General features: G+C 49.5%; 1 protein-coding gene across 1 annotated transcript in view; it reads right to left on the bottom strand.

The window, feature by feature from the left end:
• Nucleotides 1-19148, bottom strand: part of LOC133362504 (EH domain-containing protein 1-like) — a 29171-nt gene extending 10023 nt beyond the window's left edge. The window contains exons 1-3 of the mRNA XM_061581458.1: nucleotides 18426-19148; nucleotides 4567-4664; nucleotides 1272-1438 (exon numbers count right to left, since the gene is read on the bottom strand). Coding sequence (XP_061437442.1) covers nucleotides 1272-1438; nucleotides 4567-4664; nucleotides 18426-18829 — 669 coding nt within the window. The 5' untranslated portion in view covers nucleotides 18830-19148. The remainder of the gene's footprint in view (nucleotides 1-1271; nucleotides 1439-4566; nucleotides 4665-18425) is intronic.

The raw sequence follows: 19148 nt of genomic DNA, 5'->3' as shown, positions 1-19148 counted from the left end.
AGTGGCTGGTAGTGCCGGAACAATGAACCACCACGCCTACCACCGAGATTTCATTGTTATGATCATTCCAGATAAGGCGCTGCGGCTTTGCGCAATGCGTCCTTCCGGTTAGAATAATAACAAAAACAACTAATTTACATCAATCTGTCAATCCGCTCCAGAAAGAATGCCTCACCACACCGTGTAATGTTTTGGGGGGTTTTTTTGGTCATATTTCACCACGCTGGCCAGTGTGTCTTGTGTTTAAATTAAACATTTTTACAGATCAGTTTAAAAGTATTTCTCACTACGTTATTCCGAATGCAGCAGGAGCACGCACACAGGCTTGCGTGTCATTTCCACGAATCGTCTCGAACAACCGTTTCACACGCATACGATTTGGTGCACGTCGGCGTGAGCGCGAGTAGAAAATTTAACCTACGAATCGCTCCACGGCCAATTACCTTCAGGTCGGTCCTACGGGGCTCCTGCAGTCTCTGGAGTTCTCTCGCCTGGTGCAGCAAAATCAACTTGCAAAACCTGCCTTGCGCACTTATCTCCCAAAAGCCAAAAACGCGTCTCTGCCAGGCCATGTGACGGTGCTGCCAGTCACAGATGTAAACCCACTTGGATTAAATTTCGATTTAAAGCTTTCGTGACTGCAGGGATTAGTTGATAAAATCCATCATTTAGCTCACGATACGTTCACCGGACGATTCACGTGAAAATCACGCAGTTACAATTGACGCAAATCATATGCTCGCATTACGCTTAGGCGAATTAAACCAAAGTGTACAAGCGATAAAAGAGCAAAAACGATATGAATGGGACGGCGCTAACATCACTAAAATAATTGATTTTGGAAACTGATGGCTGTTGGAGGGGGAGTGGGGGTTGGAGGGGGGTCATTACATGCTGGCCAGGCAGAATGGGGGGGCAAGGGGGGGGGCCTCATCACCTGGCTGAACGCAATGGAACCGTCACATGGATTTTTCTCCAGGTCCTTCGGTTTTTCCCTCCACATTTAAAATCAACATCCCGCGTTTAGAGTATTTTTAGCAGCTATAAATTTCCACACAATGAAAAGCGACTTCCTCAAGATATCATGTGGGCTAGGTCGCTTCTGAAACAGAGCTCTATAGCTCAGTGGGCCTTACCTGGTGTAATAAAAAAAAATGGTTAAGTTTTCGTCATCGCCTGGACACAGAGAATGGGCCGGAAGGAGCCCTCAGTCGCGGGCTCCACTGTGCAGCAGCCCGCGGCGCATGCCTTCCCTCCCTCCCTCTCCTTACCTGGTCGGCCTTGTTGAGCACCACGCGGATCTTGTCGTCGTGGCCCTTGAGCGCGCGGATGACCTCGGAGAACTCATCCGAGATGTCGAGCTTGTGCGCGTCGAACAGCAGGATGATGCGGTCCACACGCTCGGCGAACCACGTGAGCACCGCCGTGAAGTCGTAGCCTGGGGGGGTCGTGGGGGCGCACGCACGGCATGAACGTCACACATGAACCAATACCAATACCCGCCATTTGCCACTAAGTGACGGTGACATCACCACAACGCCAGGTTAAAGCCAGGATGGATCGTAGGCATGCCAGCCTGAATGTTTCTAACCGGTGCAGATGTTCCATTAGAGGGGTCCAAGCATAGATAAGGGAGGGCATGACTGTGGCCAAGAAGACCCGAAGCTTTGTGCGGAGCGACAGACTGGGTAGCTTCCAAACAGCATTGTGCAGCTGTTGAAAAGATAATGCCGCCCCAACTTATTCGGAGTGAGACCTCTGCTGTCAAACCGGAGCAGGTCATAAGCACACTGCCCAGGTATGGGAAACTCTCCACTCTCTCCACAACTGCTCCATCACACATGAACGCATGCGAGCGCACACACGACATGAACGTCACACGTGAACACAATACCATATGCACAGCACACACACGGCATGAACGTGACGCATGAAACACACATGAGCACACATGGTATGAACATCACACGTGAATACACGCGAGCGCATGAATGGCATAAACTTTCCACGTATCTTCTTTGAATCGTTTTTAGTTGTATGTTTTTCCACATTGTTAACTGTTACGTAATGTTTCACACTAATTAAATGGGTTTTTTTTCTGTATCGCTTGATATTCCAACCACACACGCGACGGCTGTGTTGGCCCAGAATCATGTGTGCACTGTACTCTGCGGCCGTCACCCAAGTGTCACTTGAGAAAGACGCTCAGTCTTACCTGGTTCTCACTCACCTGGCTTGTATCTGACTTTCACCTGGCCCTCACCTGGCCTGCTAATGGCCCTCTCCTGGCTCTCACCTGGTTCTCCCACGACCCTCACCTGAATCTAACTCACCTGGCCCCCACCTGGTCTGCATCTGCCTCTCTCCTGACTCTCACACGGCCCTCACCTGGCACTTACCTGGCGCTCACCTGTATCTAGCTCACCTGGCTCTCACCTGGCCCTCGCCTGGTCCTCGCCTGGGTTTAGAACACATTTTTTGATGTACTGCATTGGCAGTAGTGCAGGGCACAAACTACAAAATCTTAATACATTCATTACAAACACTGCCGCAAACTAAAAGGTGACATCTTTCACAATGGCCCTTCTTCATAGCGATGGCCCTTCTTCATCCGATTGATTGGTTCCAACTGCGAGCACCCACTTGTCTCAGGCAGGCTCGGAGCGGTAAAGTAACAGCATGATAGTGCAACTCAAAAGGAAATAAAAAAAACAACATTCACACAGCAGTGAGGCCAACTTGATGGCGGATAAGCTCGTGCAAAGAGCCTGGCAAAATCGCCGATTGAGGGGAACATGATTGCGCCACAGCAGCCATAGCAGCCTTGTGTTTATCGCGTGCAGACGAGGGGCAGGGAACCACCGCTGCTCACATGCACTTAGAAAACGAGAAGAGCAGCGGCACACCAACCAGCACAGCAACCAGCACCGCAGCAGTACACCATCCAGCACAGCAACCGGTACAGCATCACAGCGACCAGCATAGAAGCAGGACTTCGTTTCTCACTGGATATGTTATGAGTTGCTGGTCGACTGGTGTATGCATAGTGCTAGTAGCCACAGCCATAACGATAGGTATACTGGACGTGGTGTGCTGGGTGCGTAAATATTTTCTTGGTCGCCGACCCAGACAGAGGTGACTGAAATTACACTCTGGTCAGATGACTTAGGACTCGTGGGTGGTTGAGTAGTCGGTTAGGGTCAGGGGGCAAGCGCTACTGGCTTGGTTGACTATTCAGTTAGGGTCCGTGTTAGAGTGAGTAGCAGTGGCTGGATTGTTGGCTGGTCAAGATTAGGAGTAGAGCTAGAACCAGTGGAGTGGCTGGTTGGTTACTGTTGGGAGTAAAGCCAGTACCAGTAGCTGGATGGCTAGTCGGTTAGGGTTAGGCGTAGAGGTTGTACTCGTGGCTGCTCTGCGAGGGTTAAGTACTCGTAGCATTTAGTTGGGCATTGCGCCGAGCGTCCAGACTTCTCGCTCCTCCTCCCCGATACTCCACACAGCCCCTCCGCGGTTGCTGGTGTTGTTTACAGCAGCATCGTGACCTCGCGGAACAATCACAGTCACACGGCACATGCCTCACGGTACCGCCAGCGTGCGGCATAGCCGTTCGAACCCACGCGCGGAGGTGGCCCGGCGCACAGGAAATATTCAAGTGGTGCTATATTTAGTTTCGTCTTTAAGATTTTCCCAGTCACGCAAAGGCTACATTTCATCCTCGGCGCCCCCGTCACACCCAACGCCGTCACCATCCTTCCGGCAAAACCTCTGCCGCACGAGCGATGCAGGTAATGGCAGGAAGGGGAAGAGGTGATCCGTGGGAATTCCAGCATCAGTGCCCATCTGCTTATCTCCTCTGCGCTGCCACCGCTATTAATACAACGGCCACACGTCTACCAGGATGGGATAACATCCAAGCCGCAAGGCGGCACAGGAAGTGCCAACTTTGTTTTCCACGCGGCGCCAACGTGCGTTCCCCCCGTCCGGCGTTTGTGCGGCGGACGTCACGGTTGTGATCGAGAACGTTGCGGAGGAGCCAAACATGGCGGCGTCGCCGCCTCTGTGACCTCTCTGTGGCTGGCCGTGATTTACATCCGTCAGCAGAACGGTCTCACCGAGAGCCTGGCTCTGGCCGATGCTCTCCTCGCTGTGCACTCAGATTTGTGCGGTTGCTTTGAAGGTCTTTGGGAGCGATCGCCCCTACCTCAGCTAAGAACTGGGGCCCGTGTGTGTCAGGATGTGCATACGCCAACCACCTTAAATGAGCAACTGGTGCAGTGTGTGATAAACATCAGCACTAGAGAGACAAAGGCGATGAGGCATGATGCTGGCCGCCCCACCAACACATGTGTCACGTTGGCCTTCGTAGATGGCTTGCTAACAGCAGTATCCCGAGCAGCCTGTGCACAGAGAATTCCGGACTCGGATTGGCCTGTTCAGCCAATCTGCGCACTCATCAAAACCCAACAAAATGACAAACGTGCCATGGTCATCATCAACTATGATGGACGAACAAGAGAGAGTGTGGGCTACACGGGGCATCTTTGTCTTTGTTCTGTGTGTACCCACCTCGGCTGAGGCGCTGCTTCTCTCCGGACAGGATGCCCGGCGTGTCGATGATGCTGATGCTCTCCAGAACGGGGTTGGGCATCTGAGCGCACATGAACCTGCGAGAGGGCAGGGGTCATGCGGGCACACACGTCCACCATTACGGGCAGAAAGCAGCAATACCTGCGCGATATCGCTTCGCAAGTAACCGCAACGGAACGCAACCTGAAAAGTACTTAAAAAAGTGTGGAGGAGGAAGCCAACTGGGGAACACAGCAGAGTGTGTGTGTATCCAGGGCAGTTACGGAAAGTGGGCCAAGATCAAAACGATGACATAACGAGGGGGGGAAAGAAAGCCGTTTGGAGTGATTTTGGAAAGCTTATTAACGGAAAACAACATCACAACGTTGTTACAGAGGAACGTGTGAATGAGTTGGTACGTTACGTGCTCTGACATACGGATCACAAACAGACATTGACAAATCAAGCAGAGCGCACAGTTGAACGTGATTATAGGAGGGAAGCTGACAACCTGGTGACCTGGTGTAGCCAGAACAACCTGGAGCTTAATGCTCTAAAGACCGTGGAGATGGTTGTGGACTTCAGGAAGAATACAGCCCCACTCACCCCCATCACCCTGTGCGACTCCCCAGTGAACAATGTGGAGTCCTTCCGCTTCCTGGGCACTATTCTTTCCCAGGACCTCAAGTGGGAACTGAACATCAGCTCCCTTATCAAGAAAGCTCAACAGAAGATGTACTTCCTACGGCAGCTGAAGAAATTTAATCTGCCAAAGACAATGATGGTGCGCTTCTATACAGCCATCATTGAGTCCATCCTCACCTCCTCCATCACCATCTGGTACGCTGCTGCCACTGCCAAGGACAAGAGCAGACTGCAGCGTATCATCCGCACTGCTGAGAAGGTGATTGGCTGTAATCTACCAACTCTTGAGGACTTGCACACCTTGAGGACCCTGAGGCGAGCGAGGAAGATTGTGGACGATTCCTCTCACCCTGGATACTCTCTGTTCCAGATACTCCCCTCCGGCAGAAGGCTGCGGTCCATCAGGACCAAAACCTCACGTCATAAAAACAGTTTCTTCCCATCCGCTGTTGGCCTCTTCAACAAGGCCAAGGGCTTAAAATTACTTTTACACTTAAAATGACTTTTACACTTACTATATTTAGTCATACTTACAACGTGTTATCTTATTTGTATTTTTGTATTCTAAGATTGTATATTATGGCTAATTCACATTTTACATTTCACATTTTACATTGTCTACTTATTCATAATTTTAAATACTTTAGCCCGTTAGTATTAGTTATACTTTGTAACGTTAGTATAGTTAGACTGTATATCACCTATTCAAGTTTTTAAGATCGCTCAATGTTGAATGTATGCACCATCCGGCCATAGTAAATTCCGTGTATGTGTAAACTGTCATGGCGATTAAAACCGTTTCTGATTCTGACACAGAAGCGCGGAGACACACACGCTTGGAATGACAGCGGGAGACAGGAAGAGAAGCACGTGGATTAAAGAACACGTAGAGGGTGCGTCTCATTGACCGTGAGGATAGGTGGGGCTTTGCGCAGGACACGTGTCTAAAAGGGACGCTGGCCGGCGGTGGAGATTAAAGTCTGAGAGGCGGCCAAAGGAGGGAACGCACCCCAGTACGTCTACCGTGGAGATGGACCGACGAAATCAGCTCGTGTGTGCGGCGCTCATCCTTGTACTATATTTGATTCGCAAATTAAAAACACAATCGCAAACATTGTTCTGTATGTACATCAATCGTCGTATGATTACGATAATCATGATTCAATAATATTCGTGAAAAATATCAATAAGTCGATGATAATTTTTCAACATTGCAATTTAGCCATCCATCAATAGGTGTCACTCGTGAGCAATCTCAACCGACTCAACGAAAGGTGATCGTCAGCTCTCCAGCGCAGGTCACGCCCTCTGTCAAAAACACAACTCCATGATTTGGTGCGTTACTCATCCATGTGCCAGATTTGGTTCTCAAGTTACAAGCAGAAAGATAGACATCTCTCAAATGATCCACAACAGTATGAATTGCACTGCTTGTGCTGAGAAACAAGATTCTACTCTTGATTTAAAGTAATCTGCCCAAGCCTATTTACGTTACATGGAATTCATTATTTAACACCGGTTAGTGTTTGTGCAAGATTTTCGATTTCTCTTGCGATGACGCAGTTGATTTTTGAGACCGATCTCTATTTCCTCGTCCTGGTCTCTATGAGTTCTCACCTGGTTACAACAACACAAAATCAACTTGCCTTGATTTGTGCCACTGTAGTGTTCTCGTTTGTCTGCCCCGATTTTCAACAGCGTGCTTTTGTTGCAACCCAGATCTCCCTTGCAAGGCGGACTTTGTCTCAAAGGGTTCCTCTCACTTGGCTATAATATTTATGTACACAGTATATATACGTGTGTGGGTGAATGTACCTACTACGTGATATATTTTGGGGGTGTGAATATGTTTTGTAGGTGTGGCTTAGTTGACACAGCGAGTTAGATCAGTGGGCAGCACAGGTGGTGCATTTGCCGGTCATCTTGGTCAGTGAACCAATGGCACCTGGGTCTGTGCCGTGACCTCCTGCCAGCAGAACGGTGGCGAGAAGGGCAAGATAATATCTGCCTCGCCTGGTATACAGCAGGTCATGGGTTTAATCCCGACCCTGACACCTGTATATTTGGAGTTTGCATGTCTATCTCCCCGTGGTCACGTGGATTTTTCTCCAGGTCCTCTGGATTTTCCCCTCCACATTTAGAAACATGCGTTTAGAGTATTTGGTTGCTATAAATTCTCACACGAGAAGCCCATTCGTTGAGCTATCATTTGTGGCCAGGTAGTAAAATAAAAAAATAGTTTATAGTTTAGAACCTTGACACTTCACGCGTTCTCAAAGTGCACCTAGCCCGGTACAAGCGCTACGGTGACATCCCTGCAACTTAGTTATGCATGGCAGTTGTTGTTGTATACATAATGTACGTGAGCACATGTTTGTATGTTTGTGAGTATTGTAGGTGTGTAGCGAGGCTGATCGATGCCCGGGTGTGGTCGAGGGATGGCTCCTTATTGGTCAACCATGTTATGTGTATGCTGATGATCTGGTGATTGCTGCTCACTTAGAGGAGGAGTGGGAGGTGCTGCTGCTGCTGAACCTGGAGTGTGTCACCACAAAAACTAAGCACCTACCTGGCTACTTTGTGCCACCAAACACTCCACCCCCTCAGCTCCCTATTGGTGATGGAGCAGTTCTGGACAGAGTGGAAAGTTTCCCATACCTGCCACCACATGCCCTAGCAGTTTCTGTTTGGCCGCATAGAGGGGACTAAACGTGCACGACATTGGCTGGAGAAGAGATGGATTGATGCGATACGGGAGGATGTGGAGCTGAGTGGACTTGCCAACGACTGGTCCCAGCGGTGTCAAGATCGGCCTCTATGGAGGAGGCTCGTGAAGACGCTACTTGGGCAGTTGGAGGCAGTTGCCCTCCAGCAACAACGGAGGGCAAAGCAGCGATGCTCATAACAACGAACAGAGTGTTGGGCGAATAAAATGTAGCAAGTTGGCAGAGTAGGGGGTAAAGCTGGTGCATCTATCAGCCATCTCAGTCAGCCAACTCATGGCACCTGTGTCTATCCCGAGACCTCCTGTGAGCGAGCCTTCGACACTTCACGTGGCCTCAAAGTGCACCTCACCTGGCACAGGCGCCATGGCGACGTCACCATCACTTAGTGATGAATGGCGGGTATTGGTGTCTTTGTGTGTATGGGTGCTCGCTTACAGCACTTGCCCCAACAACGTAAAAATTATATGGCGGGGAGGTTCTTTGTCTTTGTGTGTATGTGGGTATGTAGGTGTGCGCGTGTGTGCGTTATGTAACTGCGCGGGCTATGGTTCCCATGGGAGGCACAACGACACCGCAGGAGGGCTAGTGAGCCTCGGAAACGAAGGGGAAGCAGATGGCACCTGTGGCTGGTTGTGAGTCAGCACAGGTGAGACTGTGAAGTCACAACTCACCATATTCACACCACCGTGCAGTCATTAGTCACCCGTGTGCTACATCCCGGCCTCACCTTTTATCAATGAAATCAGATTATCGTCCCAATGCAGCAAGACCCTCCCAAAAACTAGTGTTGAAACTCGGCGAAGATCTATGGGTAATTCAAGGGAGTGACTTTTTAATCTATACAAAGTGATCCGTTTTAAAATACCCCATTGATTCCTAATGGACCGCTTTGATGTCTTGCCTACAGCCAATTGAATGTTGAGAAAGAGATGGATCTGTTTCCGAGAGAATAGAGCGTTTAAAACAGTTTAATGAGCGCAGTGAGACTGGTGGGGGGAGATGTAACAAACAAAAAAGTTGCCTTCTCCGTAAATAAATTTCTCCCGAAAATGTCTACTGGGCTATCTACGAATGGATCGTCCTGTACGTAACGCCATGATCATGACGGGTGAATCGTGGCGTAGGGGTTGGCACGCCGAGTTAAGATTTTCATTCACTTGCATCGGGCACGGCTGACGACGAGGCGATTGCGCTGCTGCCGACTGCCCGCGCACCTGCGTGCAGCATTGTGCTGCCGCGGCGATAATCGCCGTTGTATTTTTCCAGGCACGCTACGCGATCGGCGACTATGACCGTGACAGCGATTAGGATGATAGGGTTGATGATGATGGTGGTGGTGGTAATGGATGCGTGTACTGTACAATACACATAGCCAAGACGTACAGGCATGACAATGGACTCGCTATGCTCTACCATCCGTAGAACACACACACACATACACCTGTGCAATCCAGGACTTGAGACTAAGATCCACCTTTATAGACTGCTGGGGGCAAGTGTTGTTAACAGGCATCAATACAGGCAGTGTTGTGGCCGACACCACGGGCGATCGCATTTGTCTCCCCATTGTTGATGCTTACACACTGAAGCTGAGTCGACCCTAGGGGAGAGGGCCCAGGACTAGTTTACATCCCTGGCCACTGATGTTAGCCGTGACCGGATATACAACTCAGGCTCTTAGGTTTTTTCGGTAAAGTCACGTAGGTAAAAAATACTTGATACAGCAATCGTGCTGTGACGGTTCCACCTGAAGACGGAAGCTTGTGTTGCCTCCGAAACGTCGTGAATTTTTATTTTACTTTTATTAATTTTAATTTTATTTTTTACCTACGTGACTTTACCGAAAAAACCTAAGAGTATGAATCCTTGCAGTCACGAAAGCTTCAAATCTAGAATTAATACAACTCAGGTTTGCTGGGTTTGTAACAACAATGCACTCACCACAATGTCACCACTCTAACCAACACCTTACAACACACCTGTGTAGTACACGGCGCATATACCGGTCCTCTAAAACCCTAAAAACTCTATAACCTTGCCTGGCCTCCAACACACACACACACATATTTGTCCTCTAACACACACACATGCCTTGCATCACAAGGACATTACGCTATTAAAATACCGTACAGGTAAATGTCAGAGAACCTGAAGCTCATGGGACCCACGTGAAACATTAACGTCACAGCTCGCCACGGTCACGCGCGACAGACGCGCTCGCTCAGGTGAGACACGAGAGCTGCGTTCAATTCTGGGTCCCAGCCGTTGCCGATTTAAAGACCGGGTCCTCGAGGTGCAGCGAGTTGATGGCTTCAGCTCGGTGACCAGTGACTTATATTAAAGATCTACAGTTCCGCATAGAAACCCGTAGACTTGCATAGAGTCCCATAGACCTTGATAGAGCTATGATTAAACCGGGTTCTCCAGAAGAGCCAGTTGATGGTATCACTTGTGTTTTCACCTACTTTGGATACATTCTATCTAAGAGGGTTAAATAAATTCAGTTGTATCACCATGCAATGACCACACTTTGCAGGGCATGTGAAATATGTTCACCTAATTGTGGACAGAGGCAGATTGAAGTGACTTAGAATTAGTCCCGTGACATCATCTGCCAGGGCCATTATCTCTGACACGACGCCGATGTCAGCACAACAATAATAATGAGCTTACATCTTTGTTAACCCACTGATGTCAACTCACTTCCCAGGCCGTATCTGTCATGTGGGCTGTTTGATCATACTTCACCACGCTGGTCAGTACAGACTGGCCAAGGCAGTGGACCAATGACCGACGCAGACACTCTGATGTTAGCCGTGGCCGGAAATCAAACTCAAGCCGGCTTGTTCACAATGCAGTGCGCTGACCACCCACATCAACACAAGTGTAATACATAAATAACCCAGAGTGATGTGTTGCTCAAATGAGCAACCCTAAGCCAGTGGTGGAAGTTCAACATACGTATGGTGGGACTGAGTCTCTCCACGAGTCACCCCCCAATAAACTTGCAAACCGTCTGAATGCCAGCCGGTTCGCATAGGCGCGAGTGGAGTGTAATTGGGAACAGTTTTGCCTTCGTCGAATTTTCATGACACGGATGGGGAAGGAAGGTTCCAAAAAATCGCAGCGGCTGGCGACGGTACAGTGGAAGCGAGGGTGACACGTGGACCACGCAGTGAGCTCATCGCTGTGTGTATGGAGGGGGGGGACTTCCGCATCCACCTTGAGGCTAGAGTCGAAAAACCGGTTCTTTTTTTCATTCGCAAAGAACTATTTGTAAAAAAAAACGATTGTTTCCACCTCGAACGTTTGCCGTTTGCCAATCCACCGGGGTTCCAAAATAATGCCACCCCCCCCCCCCCTTAACGCCCACGAACATCGCTTGCAAACATCGGCCATAACTATCACCCACAAACATTGCCAACAAACATTGCCTCCAAACATCATTCGCAAACGTCGCCCACAAATGTCGCTCGCAAACATCGCCGTCGACTCGGCAGTGTCGTGGCCTTCACACTTTTGCGTCTCTGAGAGACAGGTGAACCCGGCCACGATACCAAGAAACTCTGGTTGGTCAATTACAATGCAAGGTGGATTTTAGAACGTCTACATGCGACCGCATCTCTCGATGGTGTGCAGACACAGTGGCATATTTAGTCTATAGCAAGAGGCAGTCTGACGTCGGAAGAGAAAGGTGGGAATTGAGCCAAAGCCTGACATTTAACAGGGGCATGGAGTCCGAGTCTCTCCGCGAGTGTGCGGGTCTCTGTGCGAGCCGTGGATCTCTGGAGTGTTTGCGTTCATGGATCTCTATGCGAGTCCACGGGGACGTATGTGGTCCTCGAAAAAAAAACACCCCAATGCAGGAACAATGTTGATTGATAGCGTCTACACGTGACCACATCTCGAGAGATGCTGTACAATATCAGTGGGCACGTTTGCTTTACGGAAAAGAAAGCGACAGTCGGACGAAGGCAGAGAAGTGGAAGCTCTGGAACCTGCCTGGACTTGAACAGGGGGCAGGGAGTGGACAGCACGAACGACAGAGGGGTGGGCGCACGTTTGTGGCGACGCGAATGGCGTTGTTAACGTGCGCAGGGAAGGAGATGTTGACCCTCACGGAGGTGTTTATGAGCCTGACTCAGGGGACCTTTATCTTGCTGGGGCCACGCTCGGGCTCGATTGAGACATTTCAGACTTCCTGCTGTGGGCGTGTGACGGGTTCACTGCTCGACATCAATTATTACAATCAGGAACTGTGTGCTTGTCAGAATGGATTATTGTCGATGTTTGCCAAGTTTGTGCACGTGTCTGTTATCATAACAGAATGAACGAGACGGTACAAAGCAAAGAGAAAGTACAAACTAGATATCCAAAACGAGACGTAACAAACGTGGAACAAATGCAACAAAACATAAACACATATCGATTCTTGATTACGACTCTAAAAATGAATCGAATTTCAGGGATGTTGGTCAATCGATACATATTCGTGATACAGGTACGAGTGTGCATATGACAGGTAAGAGACCCAGTGAGACGTGAAGGAGTTTAAGGAAGGCCAGGGAGTAAATAAGTAGAAGTATACAGCCCTTGGGGGCAGAGGTGGGACGGAATACCAGAAGAGAATGAGTGACTCACCCACTGAGCCAGGGTTCACTGGGAAGTTAAACATCTGCTCACAATCAACAGCTGTAGATTTCAGGGCCACGCAACAAAAGACCAATATTAACGTTTGAGATTCGTGACATTCGTCTAAAGGTCAGAGTTAACGGACTCCACGTGTTCATCCGTGCATTAGTGGTGCTGTACCAGGAATGGGAATCCACATTTTAATGACAGGGACCAAAGTATCCATACAACAACCACGGGCGGTGTGCTGTGTTGCGATCGAAACGGCGTGATCTATTATTTTTCTACCTACGTGAGTTTACCGAAAGAACCAAAGAGTATGGATTCCTGCAGTCACGAAAGTTTCAAATAAAGATTGTTTCTCACTGTCGAATGAATCTCCCAACAGTAGCCAATAAAAAAATGTTCTGTGGAGCGAAACAGTGCAAGTTATTATGGCTTTAACAATGTGATGACGCACTAATTAACCAATTCTTAAAGCGCACGGCACGACACGCGCAACGGACATGCGTCCCTAAGCATCAATGTGCGTTCCGATGCGTACACTGCCTATATAATGGGTTAATGTGACCTTTATTTACACCCGCGAGTAGCCACCACAATCGCCGCAACGTATTTCAAAGAGGAATAAATTCTTGAACCGAATTATAAGCCTGGATCGATCGTGGCGAGTCACTGAATGACGATGCGTGGGGAGTGTGGTGGGTTGTTGGGGAGTGGGGGCGCGCTCCACTCGGAACCCGTGAAGCGAGAAGGACATCATGGGCAAGACGGTCGTGACAAAGGGTCGCGAGAGAGGGCGGCAGCACACCACTCCGCCGCTGGCATCTGTATCACAAATTATGATTTTCGCTCGGAAAATTTTTTGTCAGTTTTTTTCTCCTACAATTTTATACCAATTATACTCTTGGTACCATATCGGGAGATTAAAAATATTCACCCTTCGTATTAGTCTTTAACCAACAGAAGCAGAGGTCACAGAACTACTTATGATATAACTCCGTGACCTCTGGTACACGCCGTAGAGGGCAGCACTTTCCCACCCACTCTGAATATGGTCGTAATATTTATCACAACAGTATGGTATTTAGCCAAATGCAGTACAGAACAAAATTACTATTTTAATGGATATTTTTTTTCTGCGTTAAGCATTCATTCGGAACTCTTGCACAGAGATGGCATCCTTCGTGTAAAAGAATAACCCATGCAGGAAAATATCACGCAACTACTTCTGAGGTGCCTTAAGTTGACATCTGCTCCATACAGCAGAGGACAGCACATGACAGTCCATAACAGCATTGGCAATTCTCCGATTCAAATTGAATGTGATGTTTGTCTGTGCGATTATATTTTATTAATGACCGAGCTGAGACCATCTCAACTCAATACTGTAAAGAGAACCCGGTGTAGTCACAGGCAGGTGCCTGGATTCAAACCCAGAAAGATCTCAGCGGTGTCAGGGCTCAGCGATACCGCAGCTCACTGCTCTGACCTATTGTTTGAGAAATTGTGTAATAATTAGTCAATCTGAAGCAAACACTGATGTCACCGTGCACGACCCCTTCTAAGCTATTTATTATAGAGCCCAGAATAAACAACATGTTTTCGTTGCCTTGGAAACTTTTTTCCTATTCTAACTTTGTGGGTACAGTGCTCTGTTCAATTGTACTTTGTAATTGTTTTGGCGCTTCGGGGATTGTCTTATACTTGTGTGGGGCCCAATATCAATAAACGCCGTTAATGGGGCCGATGATGACAATGAAAAGCGACTTCCGAACCCGCGACTTCCCCCTCCACATGGTGGTGGTGGTGATGGTTAGACCGACTCTGCGTCACAGTGAAAACCAAGGGTTGATTTAATTTTACCACGTGAACACGTGTCCATGCGACGTTAGGGCACACATAAATACACCTTGGCACACACACACCGAGTGGCACACAAAGACACACACATAGACACACAACAAAGAACCCCCCCCCCCCGTGTAGCTTTTAACGTCCTGTTGGGGCAAACACTGCCAACACCATGGCTGGCCGCCTTTGTCTCCCCAGTGCTGGTGTTTACACACCACACCAGGGTTACTCATTTATGGCCGAGAGGCCCAGGACCGGTTCAAATATTCGCCACTCTTATTGGTCGTGAGTGGGAATTCGAAGTCGGGTTAGCGGGTTTGTAACGCACTAGCGACCGCTCCCCGCACACGGACACACGGACACGCCGTGCCCTGCACTGCTTGGGTTACACACCACCCCACGGCGCCGCCGCATCCACCCCAGTGGCACTCTCTCTCAAGAAGTTTGTCGGGACCCGGGGATGGGGGGGCGTTATTGTACTGTATGTGCTGTTGGCGTGGCGACTGGAGGTTATGTTCACATATTGACTGGAATTTGGGGTGTGACTGAACATACACACGCACGGACACACACCACACACTCGCACGGTAGACACACGGCCAACGTTATCACTCAATCAAGGAAAACCCTATCGTGCTGACACACCGATTTTGACCACGCCATTGTCACAGGTGACCTCCACCTCCTTGCTCAGCAAATGCTTACCTGCTTCACTGCCAGGGCCAGACACAGGAAGGTTGGGTGCCACCCCTATGAGCGATGGTACACTCCACATCTCTGTAACTAATGCCTCCAGGCACGGAACCTACTATATTTGGTAAAGGGTGGGGTGGGGGGGCAGTAGCAGACTCGCACCTCCAAAAGAGGAGGTACCTCATGCATCAATGGAGACTCAAGGGCACTCCACAGACAAAGCGATTGTGGTAAACAACTTCAAACAATTGAACGAGAACTGTCCCCTGTTACTTACTCATTGCCCGTCAACACCTCCGAAATTCACTCCGCATCTCCCGAAGCTCTTGAATGGATATCAAAACTTCGCATCGTAGTGTAACAAAATTCTGCTATTTCTTCACCTGGCATCATCAACACAGCGACGTGGGATTCACACCACAATCTCCTGGGTCGAAACTACAGCGACTAAGAAATGCGGCCAAGAGGAAAGAGCTAAACCAGCAGGAGACTGGTGCAAAATTATACAAAGACACAATAATTATTTGGCTTGGATGCGTACGGAGAATGGAGGCCAAACAAATGACCATAAATGGCCTTGCGCTACCATGTGAAATGAGAAACTGGAGGCCAATCCACACAAGAGGTGGATTGACGGCGCAAAGGAGGACTTAACAGAGAAACGCGGAGGTCTGCAGGAAGCGACATGTGGACACTCTGGTTGGCCCAACAAGCCTTTGTCGCCTGTGCTTTTCTGACGACGATACAGGAAGCGATCGCCATGACCAGAGACGGCAAGCAGTGGAAGACGACGTTTGTTCAGCCCCCATTGTGATGACTGATGAGAGGGAAGAGAGGGCATTGAATGTAGATATACAAGAGATAAAACAGATTTGGAGGGCTGGGGAAGTATGACCTTACCCCCTTCAGGAAATATGCCACTGATATGGGCATGGGATAAGGAGCAGTACCGTACACCCTAACGACACCTTCGAGCGCTCCATTATCAGTGTGCCGTCTCCTGATAACGTGTTCTTCGTATAATCTCCAACAGAGATTTGCTGACCACGTCAAGTCGAGCTCTATTGTTAACCACAGTTACCATGAGCGCCACAGAGACCAGGGGTGGCGGGCGACTGTTGGCTGGAGACTCTGGGAAGTGATCCACGGATCTGCTGGCCAAAGTTTCCTCCTCATCAGATGTTTGGCGACAATCCGTTGATGACTCCGTCACCAACCGTTGAGAGAATCGGCGATTTGGACGAATCTGGCACTGCGTGTTGCAATCGGGTAGAAAGACAGCTGTGAAGGGCGACGAGTTCCAGAGCACCACTGCGTGTCAAGGACGAGGTTGGTCGGTTCCAGAGTTACGCGGGACATGTCAGAAGGGTGCTCGGACCTCTGCCTCACCCCTCACAGGCCAGGTCACCTGAAAATGCGGTGTTGTGGTCAACTGCCCCCCTCCACCGTCCCCTTCCCAAAGGTGACCCTCATATTGCGTGTCAAGGACGAGGTTGGTAGGTTTCAGAGCTACACGGGACATGTCAGAAGGGTGCTCGGACCTCTGCCTCACCCCTCACAGGCCAGGTCACCTGAAAATGCGGTGTTGTGGTCAACTGCCCCCCTCCACCGTCCCCTTCCCAAAGGTGAACCTCATCCCCGTTTCGATCTCCGATTAGCAGCACGGTTGGCGACGTATCATGCGAAAGAAGTTCAACATAGATCACACGTGCGGTAACTGCATAGTCAATCGAGCCGTACGATTGACACAGTCTCCATCCAGCAGTGGGTTGACAAACGGCTTACAATTATTATTTTTGTTCGCCACAAAGTTAAACGGGATGAATGATTATATTATTGGAGCAAAAATCATGACCCTAATTCGCGACAATTCATTGAATCGCCGTTGGGGGGGTGCCAGGGAAGCGGTGCGTGAGTGTGCGTCAGAGGGGTAGGTGGGCCACCAAGTTAGAGTGACACGGACGAGTGAGCGCCTTAAGAATAAATACTGTGTACTCTTTGGTTATTTCGGTAAAGTCACGTAGGAATAACATAAAATAAATCACGACGTTTCGGGCGCAACACAAGCGTCCGTCATCGGGTGGGAAAGCATGGTCTGCTGCTCAGGCAGATTGTTTTAAAAGGTTTGAAATGGGTGTAGCCCAAGGGTCATAAATATATACTGTATACATATTAAACTATAAAACAAGAATTTTGTATTTTCAGAAATAAGACGATTTTTTTAAAATACGTTATTTTATTGCAAATTAAATGACTTCCTCTATTGTGGATATGGAAGTCCGTTCCCTGTATTCCCAGTAGGGAACCCAGCTAAACATTTCCGTAAGGACAAATGTTCAAAGCATTAATTAATTAAATCGCACAAGAAAGCTAAATAACTTGGCTTAACCCAAGTTCTTGGTTCTTTCGGTAAAGTCACGTAGAAGGAAAATAATAAAATAATAAAAAATAAAACAATACAATTCTCATGACGTTCAATTTTATTATTTTATTATTTCCCTTCTACGTGACTTACCGAAAGAACCAAGAATATGAATCCCTGCAGTCACGAAAGCGTTAAATCGAAATTTAACCTAAGTTATTTATCTCTGGTGTATATCATACTCAGAGGATTGTCTATACATGTGGGATGTTGGTCAACTACCCCACCCAGGTGTGCATCATCCCTGCCCTTACCTGCCCAGGTGAGAAACACCGCATTGCATAACGAGGTTACATAACGTACCCCTGCACACCCCTGATGACACAGAACCCCATGACTCAATACAACGGTCCACTCCACGTTCCCTCGTCCTCCTGCCGTCCTTGACCCCCCACAATCCGCCCTACCCCCAGTCCCGAAGCAATCTCACACAGCCCCCATCACACGGCACAAACCTCGCAACACCCAACATAATGCACGATGGGACGCGTCTCCACCGATGAATAAACAGAGCCTGCCATCTCGTCCTTCACTATCCATTAAGCCCACCGCAGTACTATCTAACCAAACAATTCGTTTATTTCTCACCTCATCCTTCCTTCCCCACACTCTTTCCACCTCTCCCTTCCCGTCTACCCTGACCACACCAAATCCCTCTATTCACAGCCCTTCTTCTCATCCCGTCTCATCACAGCTCCCTCATCATCCACCCTCTTCCCCGTCACACCCGAACCTCCTTCAGTCCCATCCCACCATCCCACCTTCCCATCTCAGTTCTTCATCCTCCCCCCACCTGACCATCTCAATTATAACCCCCAGGCTGACAATCTTCCCCTACCCACCCATCACCACCACCACCCTACCCACCCACCCCCAGGGGTGGTTACCTGTTGAGAAACGAGTTCCCGAACGCGTTGAGCTTTCGAAAGGGCTTCTTGGGGTCCACCACGAGCGCGTTGCCCGGGATGGTGCCCTCCGTGTCGCCGTGCATCACGGCGATGAACGAGTCCGTGGTGGGCTCGGGCCCGATGCGGATGCCGGGGAAGTCCTGCTCGAGCAGGTAGCGGATGAAGGTGGTCTTGCCCGTCGAGTACTGCCCCACCAGCAGCACCATGGGCTTGTTGTCGAAGTCTGCATCCTCCAGCGCGGGCGAGTGGAACGAGTGGAACGAATAGTGCTCCTCCAGCGGGAGCAGCCGGGTGCGGTACAGCTTCTTGAGGCCGCCCGACACCGTCTGGAACATCTCCGGGTTCTTGCCGTCCGTCGCGTCCTTATTTGACCAGCTGAACATGGTGGCGGCTGATGCTGCTGCTGCTGCTACTGCTGCTGCTGCTGGTACTGAAGCTTGCGTTGCTGCCGATGTCGCTGCTTAGATTTCTACTGCTGCTGCTGCTGAGGATGCTTCTATCGCTTCCACCGCTGGCTGTCAACTGCTGCCGCTTCAGATACTGCTGCTGGTTCAAACAAATGCCGCTGCTGTCACTGCTGTGGCTTCAAATGCCGCTGCTTTGGCTGTTGCTGCTGCTGCTGCTGCCGCTGTCCGCGTGGCTTCCACTGCCGCCGTCTCTGCGAACCGCCCGGGACCCCCTCGCCGGGCACCGATGGGGGCC

Source organism: Lethenteron reissneri, chromosome 8 (assembly GCF_015708825.2).
Source record: "Lethenteron reissneri isolate LAM-NWPU_2019-01 chromosome 8, ASM1570882v1, whole genome shotgun sequence".
Lineage (NCBI taxonomy): Eukaryota > Metazoa > Chordata > Hyperoartia > Petromyzontiformes > Petromyzontidae > Lethenteron > Lethenteron reissneri.
This window is presented reverse-complemented; position numbering and strand designations above follow the sequence as displayed.